Source organism: Taurulus bubalis, assembly GCF_910589615.1.
Source record: "Taurulus bubalis genome assembly, chromosome: 2".
Taxonomy (NCBI): domain Eukaryota; kingdom Metazoa; phylum Chordata; class Actinopteri; order Perciformes; family Cottidae; genus Taurulus; species Taurulus bubalis.
This window is the reverse complement of record NC_136590.1, coordinates 42,955,748-42,974,474: the sequence shown is the minus strand read 5'-3', so window position 1 is coordinate 42,974,474 and position 18,727 is coordinate 42,955,748. Positions and strand designations below refer to the sequence as shown.

At 45.7% G+C, this 18,727-nt stretch overlaps 1 protein-coding gene and 1 pseudogene across 2 annotated transcripts in view; one reads left to right on the top strand and one right to left on the bottom strand.

The window, feature by feature from the left end:
• LOC306733270 overlaps positions 1-18,727 on the bottom strand; it is a 161,851-nt pseudogene that overhangs the window by 24,441 nt on the left and 118,683 nt on the right. The gene's annotated exons all lie outside the window — the stretch shown is intronic.
• wscd1b (WSC domain containing 1b) lies at positions 807-13,408 on the top strand (the record flags this gene model as incomplete). The annotated part of the gene is made up of 8 exons (XM_079214322.1): positions 807-1,209; positions 6,616-6,730; positions 7,685-7,869; positions 9,736-9,857; positions 10,427-10,616; positions 12,162-12,326; positions 12,430-12,630; positions 13,056-13,408. 8 exons carry the CDS (start codon positions 807-809, stop codon positions 13,406-13,408), a joined length of 1,734 nt encoding a protein of 577 aa, XP_079070448.1.

Here is an 18,727-nt window from a genome sequence, read left to right as displayed (position 1 = left end):
CCGAATTATTCACACGTCTTCAACATCTCATCCTTGCATTTTTTTTTTTTTTACTCATCACTTATTCATTTCTCCACAGATTGTCTGCATACCGATATGATAATCCCCATTTCATAAGCGTCTCGAGGCTGTTTTCTTCTTCTTCTTTTTCTTCTTTTCCTCTCACATGATGTCATTTGAATGTGATCACTGAGACTTGGATATTGCCGGTGAGCAAATTAATCCGACAGTGCAGAAATTGAATGAAATCCAAAGCCATTATAGTAAAGGTTGGTGCCATTTGCCAATTTATCCCCCTCCTTTGAAAAAAAAAAACGACGGGAATTAGCAGAACACAACTTGAAGTAGGGTTTTGAAATAGAAACAAATGGTAGAGAGAAAAATAACGAAGCAGCAGACACCAAGGGATGTGTTGCAAGATGCTGCAAGACAGAAACATGAGCCATATGTCAACATGAGCTGCGCATCTCATCCCCCGGCATTTATATTTCCCTTCCCTTAGATTGTGCTCAGAGAAATACTCTTGCTTTAAATCCAGCTCTTCTTTCTGTTTTTGTGCCTCAGCTTTTCCCCAAGGATCATCCTGGAGTCTGTGACCCAAGCCTTGGATTTTAAGCCCCTCTCTGTTGTGACACATCCATTGTTCCACTGCTGCTATTGGAGGATGCAGAGCCAACGTCTTCCCCGTCGCCAGATGCTGCAGGTCTTTCCGAGATTATGAAGTCTTAAGTAGGTTACCCATCTTCTCCCTCCTAATCCACGACATGGCCTTCTTCCACTGAGGGCCGAGAGACGGTCACCGCAGGATGGCGGCGCCTCACTACCGGCTGCACTGCCTCTTGAAGCGCGCTCAGATGCTGCTGCTCGGCCTGGGCATCGCCTACCTGATGGCGGGCAGCATCCTGCTGCTGCAGCGCTCCAGCGTCAGGGTGGCCCAGCCCAGCCTCGCCGGCCTGCCGCCCCTGCTGGCCCTCGCCGCGCCCCCCACCGTCCTCAGGGCCTGGGCGGGCCTGGGCGTGAGGGCGCGCTCCAGATGGGCCGCCGCCGCCGGGGTTCAACCCGCGTCCGGAGGGGGAGCCAAGCCGGGGCGGCACTGGCCCGCTTCCCAAAGCCTGGGGGTGCAACACTTGCACCGCCGCTGGTTCCACAGTCTGCTGCCAGAGAGCCCAGAGCAGAGGGTCCCTCTCCACAGCAGCAGCAGACATAAAGGTACACAACACATTCATATACAGCTAAGCGCCAGGGTTAGGTGAAGTATTCTAGAAACATGGTTTGTTTCTTTGTTGAAATTCTCTTTCCATCTGCTGTATTCTGCCCGTGCACTCTCGCTTTCATTGGAAAAGGCTTCTCAAGATTATCGACCCTATGACTTTAAAGGTCAGTCTGAAGAGTTGGACTTGTCTCCACATTGAGTTGACACTATCCCGCCTTTAGTCCAGGTCTTTTATGGAGTGATACCGAGTTGTAACTTAATAATCTTCCCTCATAGCTAACTGGCCAGCAGCCAAAAGCAGCGGAGCAGCCAGTGTTCATGCTAACATGTAACCACTGCTTGCCCTATATACATTAATTAGTGTGCCAGAGAGATGTTAACATCATGTAAGAGGCAGCCGACGGTTGTAACCAGCTGACCATGTGGATACAAAATTAATACTCTTCACCACAAGCGGCGCAGAAATGAAGAAGAGTGTAAAGTTGGGCTTTAACCATCAGCCAAAAGCTTTTCCAAACCTCAAGGATTTAGAATAACGTCTGCTAAAAGACATTGGACCCGGCAGACTTGTGGATGCGTGACCTCATCACAACATCTGGTGTGGTTTTTGCCAATCGTTAACTGACCTTGTGTAGCCATGGCTGTGCACCTCCATGAAACACGAGCAGAGTCAGAGCGAGGAGAAAAGCACTCAGCTTTGACACGATCGCGCTGATCCAAAATAGAGCAAAGGAAATGGGCGGATATGCGAGATTGAAATATCCCGGGTGAAGATGTGTTGACGGAGTCAGTGGTTTTGCTGGTGAATAATAGATGAGGGGGCGAATACACAAGTTTATTTTCTGTTTTGTGATTTAGCATTTTAGCTTCAGGTGGCCTGGAGCCGAGGCAATGCTCACACAAGGCTCCACTGACATTTCACCAGCAGATAATCATGACCGTAGAACATTTAGACGGGCGTCATTATACATTTATATGACATTTTACTTGTGGGCGCTTCACATCTTGTAGATGAGGGGAAGTGCTCACTGATCCTCTAAAAAACCAGAGACGGAAAAGGCAAGCCGGCACTGAAGTAGTTTCTTGGAAATAAATTAGTAATTAGGAAGATAAAGATGATATAATTCCTAACTTGCCCTCGCCGTTAAGGAGCCGTCACTGTTGACTGCTGGAGATTCACTCTGTTGTTTCACACTGCCCGTCAGTGCCTTTGCTGTTTCGTTGAAATGAGAAATACAATAGAATTACCTCCGGTGGAGCAATTGTTCTTCCAGCTCATTCTTGAAAAGCATCATACAAAAGCTCTTAATCCTTCTTTTAAGCAGACACAGCACAACCACTCAGTCACTAAGAAGGCTAATACAGATGAAAACGCTGGGCGGAAGGGAGGAGATCAGTTTCAGTAACAGCCATCTGGCAAAGGCACCTTTTTAAAAAAGCATTACAGGACATGGAATGAAACCACCCAGGTGTGTTGGGCCACATGCTCCAGGAAGAGGTGGGAGGTTTCAGAGGAGCACTATTTGGGATATGATTCATAACCCTCTACGACACAGTACATCATTTAACAATATGCTCTCAGTTTCGGTCCGTGCCAGAACCATAAGTTGATTAAGTTGACAGAAAATGATCTATACTGATAATTGATTAATGTTTTGAGGCAATAGACATTTTGCATCTTGTTGAGAGTTAGATGAGTAGATCGATATTACGGAGCTTTAGTTCCATCCAGCAGGCCTGAATATGAACCTGATGCCTGCAGCTTGCTAGCTTAGCTTAGCATAACGACTGGAAACAGCTAGCCTCGCTCTGTCTGAGGCTTATGAACCCAAACCAGCACCTCTAAAACTCACTCATGGACGCGTGGAATCGGTTTGCTTCATGTGCCAAACAACCGGCAAAGACTTCAGGAAGTTGTCTCGCTCATAACGTTCCGTAAAACCACCACGTGCCGTTTTTACGCTTCGGTTTTTGTTCGATTAAACAATAAAGATACAACATATTACTTTTAAAAGTAGGAAGATTCCGTTGCCTTTCGATAGATGCACGTTAGCCTTGTTTTCAGTCCTAATGCTAAGCTAAGCTAAGCGTCTATGGCCGTATCTTCCCATTTCAGTAAAGATAAGAGAGGGGTATCAGTTTATCAAAGTAAAATATGATATGTTTACTCCCATCTTCTAAAATGTGAGGATTTGCTGCTTTTCTCCGTTTTATATTACTGTAAATATATTTTTGAAGACGTCATCTTTGGCTCTCAGAAATCTTGTAATTGTCTAACTTACACATAAATAATAAATAAATGTTTGCAATCGTCTGCTGCAGTCATAGGTTCAATGTTTCTCAAATGTCACATATCATTTGTGATAAAACTCCTGTGGTTTAAAAGGCACTTCCTTGCTTAGTGAAACGAAGGCAGGGAACTGAAGAGAACGCTTAATGGTTAAGTGTTTCTACTCACTGTGAGTCAAGTACAAATGATAAGGTGCTAAATCAGGACTATTCAGCCCCGGTATGCAGTCATTAAACAGCTCTCATCCATGCAACACAATCTTGTTATCTGAAGCTGAGTTCAATAAGAGAGGATTGCCTGGTATTTGTTTTTAAACATAACCTAAAAACATGGACAAATATTTCTGATAAACTCTTTTAAATTTGGTTATGAAGGAATAACAAGCGATTTAGTGGGATACAAATGTACTTGTCAATGCTTTCTTGTGGATTAACTATACAACGGGTCTAAACGGCTTTAAGACATCTTTGTTATTTCAGGACTGCAATTGCACTATATTTAAATGCTAGTAACTATACATCTGTATATGCCTAATTATCGGCAGGCTTTACTCCAGAATACCAAGGATTGAAAGATAAGAAGAAGACCAAAAAGAATATCATCATATGCTATGAAAGATTAAAAGCCTGCCGTTCTAGTCAGCCAACTAGTTTCTTTGTTTTTGTCATAAAATATGGCTAAGTCTTTGGTTTCCATCATTTTTTAACTACTTTGACGCAGTACATAGCAGTAATAACATTACACAGCCAGATGCATTGTTCATTTTCAGATATACATAGATCCGTGTGTCTATTCAAACATTGTATAATAAAAGTGGGAGATGCATAACACTTTGTGTCTGCTGCTGAAAACTTTGTGCCTCGCAGGGATGAGTCACACAAATCCTTGATATGTAAATATACAGTATATACCCAGTATCCACTTCTCTTTATACAGCCATGTTGTTAAGAACACATGCAGACACCACTCAAGGCTTTTTTTAGGATATTTGTCATATCAAATCACTTTGTCTCTATTACAGTTCATATTATCTTTGTAAAAAGACCCGAGAGTTGAACGTCAGTCATAGAGAATCTTTGATTAATACAGCATCAGAATTATTATCAATACATTATTGCATCTGCCCCACAAACCAAACCCCTGTACATCCTCTGATGGATTTAGTCACAGCCGCTGGGTATGTCAGGTTGTTCAGCATCAGAAACCCTGCAGAGATGTACTGACCCTGCCATGTGTTGAGACCCCCTCTGCTGTGGTTTCTATGGCTCTCCTCGCATCTGCAAGGATATTATAGACCCAGCGAGACAGCCCACTTTAAAAGGACACACACAGTGCACATGCTACCCGCGGCACATGTCCTCACTGTATACTCGGCCATCCTCGTCCTTAGCCTTCTCCGTCCAATCCTGTGGGGACGACCGGGCTCCAGCGCGGCCATCTGTCTCAGTGTTTAAGAAAGCGACACAGTGTCAGGCCTAAGTGCAGTCATTTCTGTCATGTCTGGCATTTCGGGCCCACTTCCCTCCATTAACCCTCCACCGCAGCTGCCTGGGGCATCTCCTTCACTTTGATTAAAGCAATGACCGGCCCCCCCGCTGCGTGGATGCGGGGGGCCCTCACCTTCGGTGATGCCTCTTGAGACGCCCCCTGCCACAGACTTTGGCAGAGTGGGTGTCTTAGTGCTTTCAGACAGCAGCTGCTGGAGTTCTTCAGCGTTTTTTCTCTTGACGGCGACCGCCGACTCGGCCTCGCCCAGAACGACACGCTGGACGGGCTTCGCAGACTGATTGAATCACAAATTCGATATAGCGATGCTCGGGCTGCCAGGGGATTTCACGGTCCGCCGCCGTCGTCCATCTCGCCCGGTGCACCTTGCTGCCACATCTTTTCAGTGCTCCCAACACCTTTTTTTTCATTTTAAATCCTCTTTGGCCAGTTGGCATCGCTTTATTTTTATGTGGGTAGTAAACATAAAAAAGCCGAATCCTCGGAGTCCTTGAAACCTTTAAAACATCCATGAATACAAATTCACACAGCCTGAGAAATAAACCTAAAAGCCGACTTTGGGGAGAACCTGACTCCACTGTGCAAACACACAGTTCCTGAGTGGTAAGAACCTAAAAATATAACCGTCTCAAACCCAAGGGGCGAGATGTAAATGCACACAATAAAAATGCACATGCTGCCCTCCACACAGACACTGGTATTTCTAAAGAAGACTTTTATGTGTCAGCTGAGCTGAGTTTGATGTCGCAATGTGGCGAAGACAAGGATAACATCAAAGGCTGGATTTGGGTGACGTTTTATACGGAGCCGTAATCTTGTCAGCACATCAGAATAGTCAGTCATACTCTATTATGCGTTACATCCTCCTTTCTACAGGAGTGCTTCTTATTCTAGTGCAAGTCAATAGCTTCACTGTAACGTAGGAATGAGAATAATCTCTATTAGATGATAATTTAGGTTATGAATTAGTTGGATATTATGGCTCACAATACATGCTGGCGTGTAAAATAGCTGTGAGTAAGTGATGATGCTCTAGCATCTTGAGGATTCTGCCAGAGTTAAGACAGAGGAAGCCTGGTTTACGTCCAAATCAGGGCTAATTGTGGGTGTTTATGTTTCTGGGTGTTTATGTTTCTGCTGTAGCATCGCAACCGTGCGACCTGCTCAGAGTCCAAGAATAAACCTGAAATACGTGTTGCGTTAGGGCTGCGACCGATCATTGCTTTCATGATCGAGCGAACTGCCAATTAGTTCGATTGATGAACCGTTTGGTCGATCGAACGTCCCTCTGCTTTTTTCAAACTGCTTTGTTGTGTCGGACTAACGAGGGAAAACCGCAGCGGTGTTCAAGGAGCATTCAAACAAAAGCAAAGGAAAAGAAGCAGCTCCTCAATCCTGAGAATAGAAACATGAATGACAAATCATCAAACTAATTGATAATCGAATGCATTTGTTTCGCTGACTAAGTGATTCATGGGCTAATCCTTTCAGCCTCAAACGTTATTGTAATCTCAAGCACACTTTTCAAGTTGACCCTTCTCTATTGTGGCTTGCAGAGCTCATTCACGGGGATGTTTTTCACTCTTGATGCTTTTCTCCCGTGCAGGAACATACATGGGCTGCTTTCTGCACAACGCCAGTGATCGAGCGCTGGGAGGAACCATGCTTTACGATCTGCGCAAAATGACCAGCTCCCTGTGTCAAGACACCTGCTCGGAAAGGTAATGCGTTCGTGGCGGGCTGCCGTGAAGGGGCCACAGAGGGCCTGCTGTTTGAGTAAACGCTTTGGATCTCAGTCTCCTCCATGAATGCCTCCTGTGTTTGGAGCCAGCGGAGAGCCAGGTGGCTGGATGACAGTAAAAGATGAGGGGGGGGGGGAGTGAAGAGCAGGCCAGGACAGAAGGCTTGATCTATTGCAGGAGAAGGAAGGAGGGAGGTGAATGAGCTGACTACAGCGGTTAGTGAATAAATCAGAGGTTAGATATGTGCTTTCCTGTGGCCGTGCTGTGAATTCGCGGCATCGTAGCGACGGTCCAGAGCTGCAAGGAAACCCGGAGAGGCAATTGGGTTCTTCGTGGCTCTACGAATGAACCGCTTGAATTATTCCTCTTAACGTCGTCACAGCGAGGAAGCAGCGTGGATCTGAACAGCAGAGGACAGATGGATGGAGCCCACTAAGCCCCGCCCCCTCCACAACCCCCCTCCACCCCCCGTCCGCATGGAGCGCAGTCATGCTCGTTACCTGAGTGGGCCAATTACCGCGATGAGTAAAAAGTAAAAAGTCAGGGCAATTTATGAGGAAGCTTCAAAAGGACATATATGAAAAGGTCAACTTTGATGAGGTCTCTGTCTCCCAAGGAGGGAGGATAAAAAGAGAGGATGAGTCACAACAGCCTTGATATGGAAAGCACAAATCAGAAGTGACCGCAGTTCAGCTCGGGGAAAAAAACGAGTGCAGAGAGAGAAGCACCAGCGGGGACGGGCCACGCTGTAGATTTCATGCTGGGAACTTTGAGTTATAGGATAAGTTGGAAATGTTAACTAATGTCCTGTGGGATGGCTGAGCCTGAGGGCAAGAGCTTGAGGTGATGCATTGCCCTTGGCGAGGGCATTAACTGTGTTTTCATCTGTTTGTGTGTGTGTGTGTGTGTGTGTGTGTGTGTGTGTGTGGATAGCGGGTACCAGTTTGCAGGTTTGGAGTTTGGAGCCGAATGCCACTGCGGGAACCGGATCAGCAGCACGCGGGCCCCCGAGGAGGACTGCGGCCTGGTGTGTCGGGGCGAGAGGGGCTCTCCCTGCGGAGGCGTGGGCCGACTCTCCATTTACAAGGTGGAGCAGGAGCCGCCAGGTCACAGGAAATGTGAGTCAACTTCCCACAGAGGAGACGCGGAGCTGTTTGCTATTTCTTCTCTGCACAAGATGCTTTGTGGGGGCTGCAGACGTTAAAGACGCTAAAACCGCGACCGACGTATAACGTATGGGCAAAGTCAAGCCATACATTTATGCTACATCTGTCCTATATTTGGTCGTCGCTGTGTTTGTTGTGCAATTTCAGGCGTTAAGGAACAAAGGATTTCGTTGGTCAAATATATATTTCCAAAGCTGCAGGGGTGTGTTTTTTTTTATCAATTTTTAATGAAAAACTTTTGGACAAAAAAATCCGTGCTGTGTGTGAAACCAAAACCAGACCTAAAGCAATTGTTGAATTAATCCTTCTAACAAGTATACGCCTCCACTACCGAGATCTGACACTCCTCTGAGCTCGCTTGAAAAACTATTAAAAAAACACACCGGTGAGTCACACATACATCATCCTGCTGCCAGAAATACTTCAGCAGAGGTCACCCAATATTTCGAAACCACGTCATCCTTTTATAGTGATTGTTTTTATTACATTTCACCTTGTTTTATTACAAATGTTATAATTCTGAACACTGATCTGGTTCTCCCCTTTCACTATGACAATCCAAATGAACATTTTAAAAATAGAAAGCCGCTGAACACACAACTCATACATATTTTCAGCTTGATCTAAAATATGTGCCGAATATGAACCGAAGTCAGTGGCGGCCTATTCTGAAAAGTCCCAAACTGTTTGAGGCTCCGTTGCTGGGCAGATTTTCAGACGACAGCTTGTTCCCCTCTCTGTGAGCCAAGTGGTTTTCAGCGTACAGTCTCATTTGACTTCCTTTGGTCGTCTCAGACTGGGATGCTGCCGGAGTAAAAGATTCATCTCTCCGTCGCTGCTCTGGCACTCGTTACACATGTCTGACGAGCACCTGGAGAGCTCTCATGTCCCGGACAGCTTCCATCAGCCAGGCTTAGTGATGTATAGATACGATTCAAAGTCTCCACTGCATTGCAATACCCTTGGTCTGTCCTCGAGACACCCCGGGGTGTTGCAGCACCCGCTGCACAAGAACACCAAATGTGTGCTGAAAATAGTCCGAAACAAATGGACCATTTCTTCCTATTTGAGACCAGTTTGCAGTTTTTGAAAGATTTTGTCTTCAAAATGAATTATGTAGAGTCCACAAATATATTTAAAACCACCAGCCCTATCCTTGATGTCTTTGTCATCTCTGATGTCTCGAGCTTGTTGGATTTTACTTCATTGCTTACTAAAACAGAGTGATGTGCAGCTTAACACTTGATTGATGACCTTTGGATAAGTGTGGAGTTTATAGACTGTGTCTCACAGAATGCTCGTTGTTTGCAGGGAGCATGACACAGAGAGCTCTTAGCTCTCAGGATTTAAGCTACTGTGCATTTCATGAATTCAACAGTACTGATTATACATGACCATCTCTCTTAAAAAACTGTTTTCTGTTCTTGAAAAATACAGTATGCGCCACATTATTGATGTTGGCAAGGTCAAATATATTATATAAGGAGTTTATACCCTATCCAGTATTAATATTCATGGTTGGTGGGTTGGGTATCTCTGGAGATTTGCAGCTGAATTCTGAATGTATTATACAGCAGAATACAGTTAAGTATAGGAATGTAATTATGAGGGCGGATAATTTAAATATAGCCCTGATGTCGAGTAACTATTTGAAGAAATCTGACAATATATTTCGAAGTAAACCCTCTGTTTGCTCATCAGGGAATCAATTAATGAACTTCTTAGTGCTGGTTTATGCCGCGCATCCTGACAAATATATTATTCTTATCCTGCCACTCGTGTGCAACTATATTCTCATGTGTGTTTGCCTTTTTCCAGTCAGAAATGTTCACCACCGCGGCTGCTTCAAGTTGACGAAGAGCACCATCGGCACCTTCCCCATCGACTCCTTCCAGCCCAACCTCACCACGCAGTCCTGCATCGAGACCTGCACAGACAAGGTTGGAGTTAAGCCTCTGAAATGACCAACCTGATGATCAATTTGTTGCAAGTAGCTTTCTGTTTCCTCCAGGAGAGCAGACTCCAGAGCCCAGAGAGCTGTCTCCACTCCCAGGAGATTGCATATGGGAGCGCAGAGCTCCTTGGATTTTGCTGAATATTAAAGGTGTAATATGCCTCTAATGAGAAGCAGATAGTCTGGATCCTGCACTGACATCTTACTGGATGCAGCTGCCTCTCCTGCGGAAAAACAGAATTGGCTGGTAGAATTGTTGCACCATCAGACGGCGATTGCCTTGTGATTCATTCTCACACTGTGGTGTGTATGTGTATGTGATTATACACAAATATTTTCTAAAATGTTCACTGCGGTCCGTCCTTGTGCTTTAACACTGAGCGCTTTGCTCACCTGGAGAAGTGAGAAAAGATAATGAAGCATGCAGAGATGCAGACTCTCCCGCTGAACCGAGCTGACAGAGGACCCATGGGGAGGATGCCCATCTTTGGAAGGAAAAGTAGCTGTGATGAGTCACAGGAAGACACAGAGAACATTTGTGCTTTTGGGTTGCAGGAGCTCCCGCTGGCGGTGTTCAAGAAGCCCCACTGTCTGTGCACGTGGACGTCGCCTCTCTTCAGCCTGGACCAGCAGTCTGACCAGCAGCAGTGTGTGGAGGACACCGGGAGGAATCGCACCGGCAACTCCACGGCCCCGGCGCCCACGGAGCATGCCCACTACCAGGTGTATCACACACCTGTGCTTGGTGAGATAACGATCATCTGCATATATGGAAACCATTTATAGTAATCACAGTCCAAGTGATGGACCGCTTGTGTGGATTAAAAATCTTGGGACAGAATCATTTCTGGACAAAAAGCTGTTTAAACAGACTAAATGCAAGATTGAAGCATTTACGCCGCTGAGCCAGCGGCTCGCAGCTAAGTCGTAGCTAACTCGTAGCTAACTCGCAGCTAACTCGCAGCTAACTCGCAGCTAACTCGCAGCTAACTCACAGCTAACTCGCAGCTAACTCACATCTAACTCGCAGCTAACTCACAGCTAACTCACAGCTAACTCGCAGCTAACTCACAGCTAACTCGCAGCTAACTCACATCTAACTCGCAGCTAAGTCGCAGCTAACTGCCAGCTAACTGCCAGCTAACTTGCAGCTAACTCGAAGCTAACCTGCAGCTAACATTGCTAACAGTATTTACGTTGCTAACTACAGCAACAATGCTGACAGGGCGAACAGGATTTTCCTGAGGGGGAACCAGAGGGTCGCCTCCACGACTGTAAACGCAGTATGAGAGCAGTGCAGAATATAATCTGGTGCACGCTCACATGCACTAATGTGCACTAACAGTATGGGGGGAGAGACTTCATTCACTGCTCAGGTAGACATTACTCCACTTTATCTTTACATACGTAACGGTTTTCTTTGGGGCTGTAGCTCATGAAGAGTGGTCGTACTGAAACCACAAGGTAGCCGGTTCGATTCCTGTTCTCCCCATAATTTGCATGTGGAAGTGTCCTTGAGAAAGACACTGAACCCCCATTTGCTCCCCGGGCCCCTCACGGCAGCACACTCCTCCTTAATTACTAGGGATGGGTTAAAATGGGTTAAATGCAGAGACCAATTTCCTCAAGGGGATTAATAAAGGATAATTTCTTCTTCTTCTTCTTCTTCTTCTTCTTCTTCTTCTTCTTCTTCTTCTTCTTCTTCTTCTTCTTCTTCTTCTTCTTCTTCTTCAGTTTTTGATGCTATAATGCCCTGAATCCCCTTCATATTGAACACATAAATCATTCGCTTAGAGTCTACTTAAAGTATTCAAGTGGGTCCTTTTGTACATGACAACATATACAAAATTCCACTTTACTCCCATGATGCTTTGCCTGGCGGTGACAGGTCTGCTGCCTCCCGCTGGCTACCTGAGCATGCCTGTGACATTATGACGGGAAAAAGGCAGTAATTTTCTCTCAATGACAAACGTAGAGTCCGCCGTGAGCTCTTGAACAAACGAGCCAGCGGGATGCAGCAGGTGACCTCTGTGTGACCTTGTGTATTCACTCAGACAAAGAGAAACAGGAATGGCTGCTAGTGGCGGACAGAAAACCAAAAGCAGCTGATGCTGGAGCCGAAATGTGTTTTGAAATGGTAAAAAAAAAGGTGGTAAAATGCATGACATATAAAAAAGAAAGCGGTAATCATCCGCTGGACAGATGTGATCACTATTGGAGGTTTCCACATAATTCTGATCGGGGGCATCTCTGCTTTGTTCTGTCTCTAAAAACAATAATCTCCCTCTAGACGCCATGTGCAAAGAGAGGATGTTTCTGCCTCAGAGATCCAGCTCCCTGGTGGCCCTTTCCAGTTTTCCTGGTGCGGGCAACACCTGGGTGCGACACCTGATCGAGCTCGTGACGGGCTACTACACTGGCAGCTTCTATTTCGACGGCACGCTCTACAACAGAGGTGGGGGCGGGCGAACAAGAGAGAGAGAGAGAGAGAGTGAGCGCTCGGTGACGGAGTGACCTCGCAGCTGACCGTTGTGCATTCGTGTGTTCGTTGGCGCCAGGTTTCAAAGGGGAGAAGGACTACTGGAAGAGCGGCCGCAGCATCTGCGTGAAGACCCACGAGAGCGGCCAGAAGGAGATTGAGATGTTCGATTCCGCCATCCTGCTGATCCGGGACCCGTACCGCTCCCTCGTGGCCGAGTTCAACCGCAAGTGTGCCGGACATTTAGGGCACGCCACGGACGCACAGTGGAAAAGCAAAGGTAACGCTGTCGGGGTCTTTAGTTTCATATGCACAGTCACAGTGAGTCCTATGCTGCGTTCACACCAAACGCGTTGTAGTTTAGTAGTTTAGTAGAGAAGATTACATGCGAAGGCAAATTTCCGGAATTTACATAACAAGTATAAAGCAGAACTAGTGGTTATTTCCATGGTGGATGGCGGAAACGGTAACTGTTTCTACGGAGATAAACCACGGATATAAGCCACGCCCCCTTTCAGGCACGAGTAATATTCGCAACCCTTTTGGTGTGAACTCAGCATTAGTTCTCAGGCTCCCTCACACAAAGAAAAAGAAAGAGTAAAACAATGAATAGCTCATTAAGACAATACAAACATGAACTGGTGCAACAGTCGAGTCGTGGAAATGAGGCTTCATGTCCCTAACTGCGCTGTCTTTCTCCTGCAGAATGGCCAGAGTTCGTCTCCAGCTACGCCCCCTGGTGGGCGTCGCACGCCCTCAGCTGGCTGAAGTTCGGCCGGCGCCTGCTGGTGGTGCATTACGAGGAGCTGCAGAGGGCCCTCCTCCCTCAGCTCCGAGTCATCACAGCCTTCCTGAACGCCACCATGATGGAGGAGAGGCTGCTGTGTGCCCAGAGCAACCAGGACGGCCATTTCAAACGCTCTGGGGCCCCGCGGCCCTCCTTTGACCCGTTCACTCCCGACATGAGGCGGGTGATCGACCCCTTCATTCATTCTGTCGACCAGGCCCTGCAGAGCAGGAACCTTAGCGGACTTCCGCAGGAGTACCTCCCCAGATGATGACCGGACGAGGTCATGCTCTTAGTCCTTTTAAACGACTGGTCCAGCTGGGGTTTAGCGAGAGAGAAGTTCTTTCCCCGGGTGCTCCGTGGGGAGCGGACACGCGCTGGCTGATAAGTGGCCAACCTGACTCTTTGGTAAGCCAGACGCAGCGTGAATGGCTGCGGAGTCATGGAAACACACTGGGAGGTCACTGGAGGAAACATGACAATCCATCGTGAAATCCAACGGTGAACAGAGCCGAAAGCCTCGGGGGCCGGCTCTGCCTCTGCGAGCGCTGCGAATGCGACGAATACTCAGACAGGATTTGACATGATTTGTTGGCCTGCGGGTCGGGATTATCTGCCGAAGTGCCCGCCTGCACCAACACGAGTGGGTAAATCCGGGACGGACTCATTTCGTTTGAAGAGGGGCTTTCTGTGAATCTTTATCATTTCACTTTAGTACATATATTGTGTTTTTAACATACACCTATGTTCATATAAAAAAAAACTCCTACTAACACAGGTGAGCATTAGAATTACCCAGACTACATGGGATTTCTCTCTGGCTGCTGCAGGTTTGCCGTCATGATGGACAAACGCCTCAATGCTGCCAGTACATGTTGATCACAACTGCTTTGGACTGTAAACCTTTGTTTCATTAAACGCATTCCGTCTGAATCGATTGACGCCGTCTACTCTCGCATCACTTGAAACGTTCTCGGCGGTTTGTGTGCTCAGTGTTCTCTGCAACTGCAAACTGGAAAGGATAAAAGAAAGATAACTGTGTGCAAATATGAGCAAAGCAATGCAATACTTGTGAATGTAGACTGGAAGAATAGCGCCACCTGATGGCTGCAGTACAACAAGCCTTAATGTTGCAGACTGAGCATGCACACCTCCATGTGCTGCTTTCACTCCTTGTGCTTCAAAAGAAGAGCAAGTGGCGTATTGAATGTAGTCACCAGGCTTTTCGTAATCTGAATAGCTAGATTCTAGACGGAGGTATAACTGATGTGTCACTGTGTGATGTCAGGAACAGGTGCAGTGGTCTGCAGCAAAAGCTTTTTTTCATTTAAGTAAAAAAGATCAAGGACACTTTCCAAGACAACATCATAAACTCTGGTCTCAAACCGCTCTCTGACACGGCGCCATGAAAACTGAACATTAAAGTTTCACAGCAGATTCATCGCAGGGCTGTTTGTTGCACTGGACTGCTCCGGTTCCTTGAGTCCAGCTACCAGCCACGAGGTTAGAGTCCTCCTCCAGCTGCAAGTGCCAACATTGAACGTTACAACAAAATCCAATCCCTGGAAGAAGCCTCAATCCCTGGATTTACGGGCTGGTTCACAACCCCGCCGTGAACTAGATCCCTGCGACACACATGGACACGTCACATATGTACAAAGAGAATTACATTTGTTTTAATGTGCAAGTTATGAATTGCAAATTAAGAGAGGGCTGACATCCTGCTCACAACAAAAACATTGAGTTCTGTATCTTTTGACAGGATCTCAAACCAAACTATAAAAAGGGACTTTAGTTAGCGTGTCCTTCCTTCTGCTCGGAGAGGCCTGAAGGGGAGACGCCGCACTGGTCTGCTTCTATAACGTGTCGTCTTTCAGACTAGTGGAAAGAAATCATTCAAGATGCACATGTAGGTTATCATTTTACTGCTTTATCTATTTGTGTCTGTGGATTTCTCCTAAAATCACCAAAAGTTACCATTAGATAATACCTTATTTGCATATTAAACATAACTTGTAGCACAGAAAACTGGTTCATGGTGATATCTGTTAGTTCATGTTTTACCCTGGAGTTCCTCCAATATAAGTCATTCTAAAATACATATCTTAAAAAGCTGCACGTATCATTCATAGCCTTATTTGTACTGGATATTGGACCAAACAACATGGTGAATGTGTATTTTCTGTTGACAGTATTTTCTGGTTCCCTGAGTGATGCAAAGATCTTAAATCCCTTCAGTGAAAACCGTTGACTCTAATATGTCAACAAAATGAAACATGAAATTTGAGCCTGGCTTCACCCAATGTTCGGATTCATGTTCAGGGAAAAAAAATTATATAATCACATGTTTAATAGAATAATATCTAAACCTGGTCTGCTGGAGAGCTGTTGAACATGTGTGCAGCTGGAGGGTCAGACGTTTCCCTCTGGAGTCGGTGGAGAACAAAATCAGAGCAAAAAGAAGCGTGAATAGTGCACTTATTCATATATTCAATCAGGTGAGAAGAAGAAAAACAAAAAAAAACTAGTAAACGTTTTGCTAATATGTTCCCCGTATCAACTTTAAATGGTGACGTGAAGTGTTGTTTCTTATATAAAAATAAATCATTGGAAACAGGTTGGAGTATTTGGGCTGCTGTGGAGAAGAAGGCGCCTGTTTGTATTTGGCATGTCTGGATGTCTCTGAAACAGCAGCAATCTTTTAGGTACAAATGAAGTGTCTTTGAAAAGGAAACACGGTGAGACGTGATGATCAAGCGCAGCATGAGGATCCGCTGCTTTGGCTGGATGTAGTTCAGGGGGCTGGCTGACAGCGTGCAGCTCGTCACGTTGATTGTCTTCAACAGTTGTTATTCCCAGAGGCTGCGATGAGTTCATTTGAGAAGCGGCGCCATAAGGCCTCACAGTCAGGTGTCTGTCACAAGCACTGAAGGACTGGCAGCTCGAAGAACCCGACACCATCTGTTTCTGGAGCAGGCGGCCTTTCTCCTCCGTTGATTTGCAAACACAAAATGATTAAACATGCACACAAAAACGGGAATTTCACTACAAGGATACGTTCTAGTGGACGGCAGAGACGAGGAGGAGGAAGATGTCGGGAGCGGCCTCTCCCTCCCGTCACATGCACGGCGGGGAGGCGAGTTACCTGAGCAGCAGACAGGGCGATGAGGCGATGCTGACGGCTCAGCAGGAGCCTCAGAGGACTCAGGACGTCAGGACGATATAGTTATTGGAAAAGAAGATGGAAAATAACACAAAGAGGAAATAAAGTACGCATGAATGCACACATACTGTACCCATAATAGCAGTCTGAACATATGGATAATAATAAACAGTACAGCAGCATCAAAGGGTCTTTATTCCCTTACTCTGCTCTTCTCTCCATCAGTGAGAACACTCAAAAAGGATTGTTTGGCCTCGAGTGCACTCTCGACCAAAGCACTGACCTGGAGGACCTGAGGCTCTGAATAAACACAACTGAGCTCTTTTCCCTACATTAAGTGTGTTTCGGTGCACTTTTCAGACACTGACTTGTATGTCAAATTGAATGCAGCTATAGTTATTACTTATTTAGCAGGTAAAGATTTTAGATATAAAAAAAATGCATGTTTTGTTTATAAAACAGGGTGCATTGTAGCAGATTCAATTATGTCAACAATGACAAACAAACGGATGTATCAGTCATTTATAAATATAACAATATACTGTACCCTTCTTCTCAGTGAGTACCTTTACTCTCGATACATGAGGAACATTTAGCTGATTTCTACAGTTGAATATGTAAAGATGCGTTAATAAGTGAGCAGCGTCACAGAGGCTGTGTCATTATGCAACACAGTGGGTCTGTGCCGGATTCCTTGTCATTATGCTCCTTTTCTAACTGACATCGTGTTCCCAAAATAGAGTATTGACCTCCGTCCTGAGCGCCACCACTTCAGACAGACGGGTCGGTTTCCTCATCTGCACTCTTTCTGCTGATCAGTGTGTTACGAAACCCGGAGGACGCTGACAGTGGAAAACTCTGCATTCTGCATTCTGCAAGTAATACACACTATTTATTTAGTATATCGAGCATCTTCATGTGGACATTTCGGTTTGATGAACAGGTCTATGTGTCTCAAGCTAAACATGCAGCAAAGTATCACTACAATCATCTAGTCCTAAACCACGTCTGTCTTTTCCTCAGCGCCATGCAGGGAGATAGAGATAGGTTACACTACAACTAACTGACACAATTGTTTTCCAGAACTGTTCGAACTGCAGCTTGTGTAAAAACAACGTGTTAGGAAGGTGTTTGTCACCCTGCGACACTGAATATTGTCATCTTTTATTTGACCAGCATTCATTAGTTGTATGAAATTCATTCTTCAGCCCGGCTACTGGGGCTGCAGGTTTGACTGTAATACTCCACAATGAGACACCGAGGCTCTCCGGAAATCAGACGCTGAGCATGCTGGGAGAAACAAGATAACAGCCGCTGTAGCCTCTAATGGGAGGTGGATGGTATTAAGACTCCGACTGCCTCTGTTCCTCACTTGGAGATCCATCAAGTTCTGTGTATTGAAATGATAAAAGCATTCACTATTCTCATTAAAGCACATGTCAGCTGATCATCTGGTGCCCTGCAACTCACAGTTAAGGTCGAACCTCAACCGCATGGACAAGAAAATAAGAGCAGCGGAGAGCCAACGGCAAACTTCTGGCCCAAAAGTTTAAAAATAAAAACACAGACAACAACTACCAACGCAGTGGTAGCGACCTGTCAATCACAAGGCAGCCACACGCTGCGTTATGGTCTACTTGCCTCTTGATGCATTAGTGATCATCAGTGAAGCGTGTGATTCTCACTCGGTGTTGCCGCTGCTGCTCTCAGTAGCTGTGACTCCAGGTCCTACTTCAGGTATTTTCCTTATGATTTTCAGCTTCGCCAGCATTTTAATTCTCCGCGGACACACTTCAGAATGAACAGTGATCACGTCGGGTGTGAAGGTGACATTTCGAAGTCAAAGTGACTGCAAGTGGAAGAAAACATGTCTTTCAAGATGATTTGGAGCTTATACAATGAACACAGGACTCCTGGTCACCAGCACTGCTCTCCTGGGCCTGAGGCGCTGGAGATAAACCCTGTGACATAAACCTGCTTAATATTGAGCTGCAGCTCCGCTTCATTGTGCTCGTAATAATAATTCTATACACGCTTCATTTGTAAAGGACCTTTCGCACAAGAAACGCAGCAGAACATGTCAGAGGGCGGTCTGGGAAATGTTGGTCCACGACTTGACAAGTTCACGTCATGTTACGCAGAAAACATGGCGGACGGAAGTAAATATTGGGTTAATGGCAAAAAAACGTTTTTTAATAATTAATGTATTGCAATACAATATAACTATCAACATACTCTGAGATCTAAAATACAACTCATCTTCCTCGTAGTGTCCATGTTTTCACAACTTAAAGCTCAGAAGAACGACTCCCCAACTCTAGAAATTGGAGCTCTTGAACGCACCATTAGACTTTGCTCAAAGTTACATTTAGCTTCTAAGTCCTACTTTTTAGTTTATTTACTCATGAGTAAAAGTTTAGGACCGTT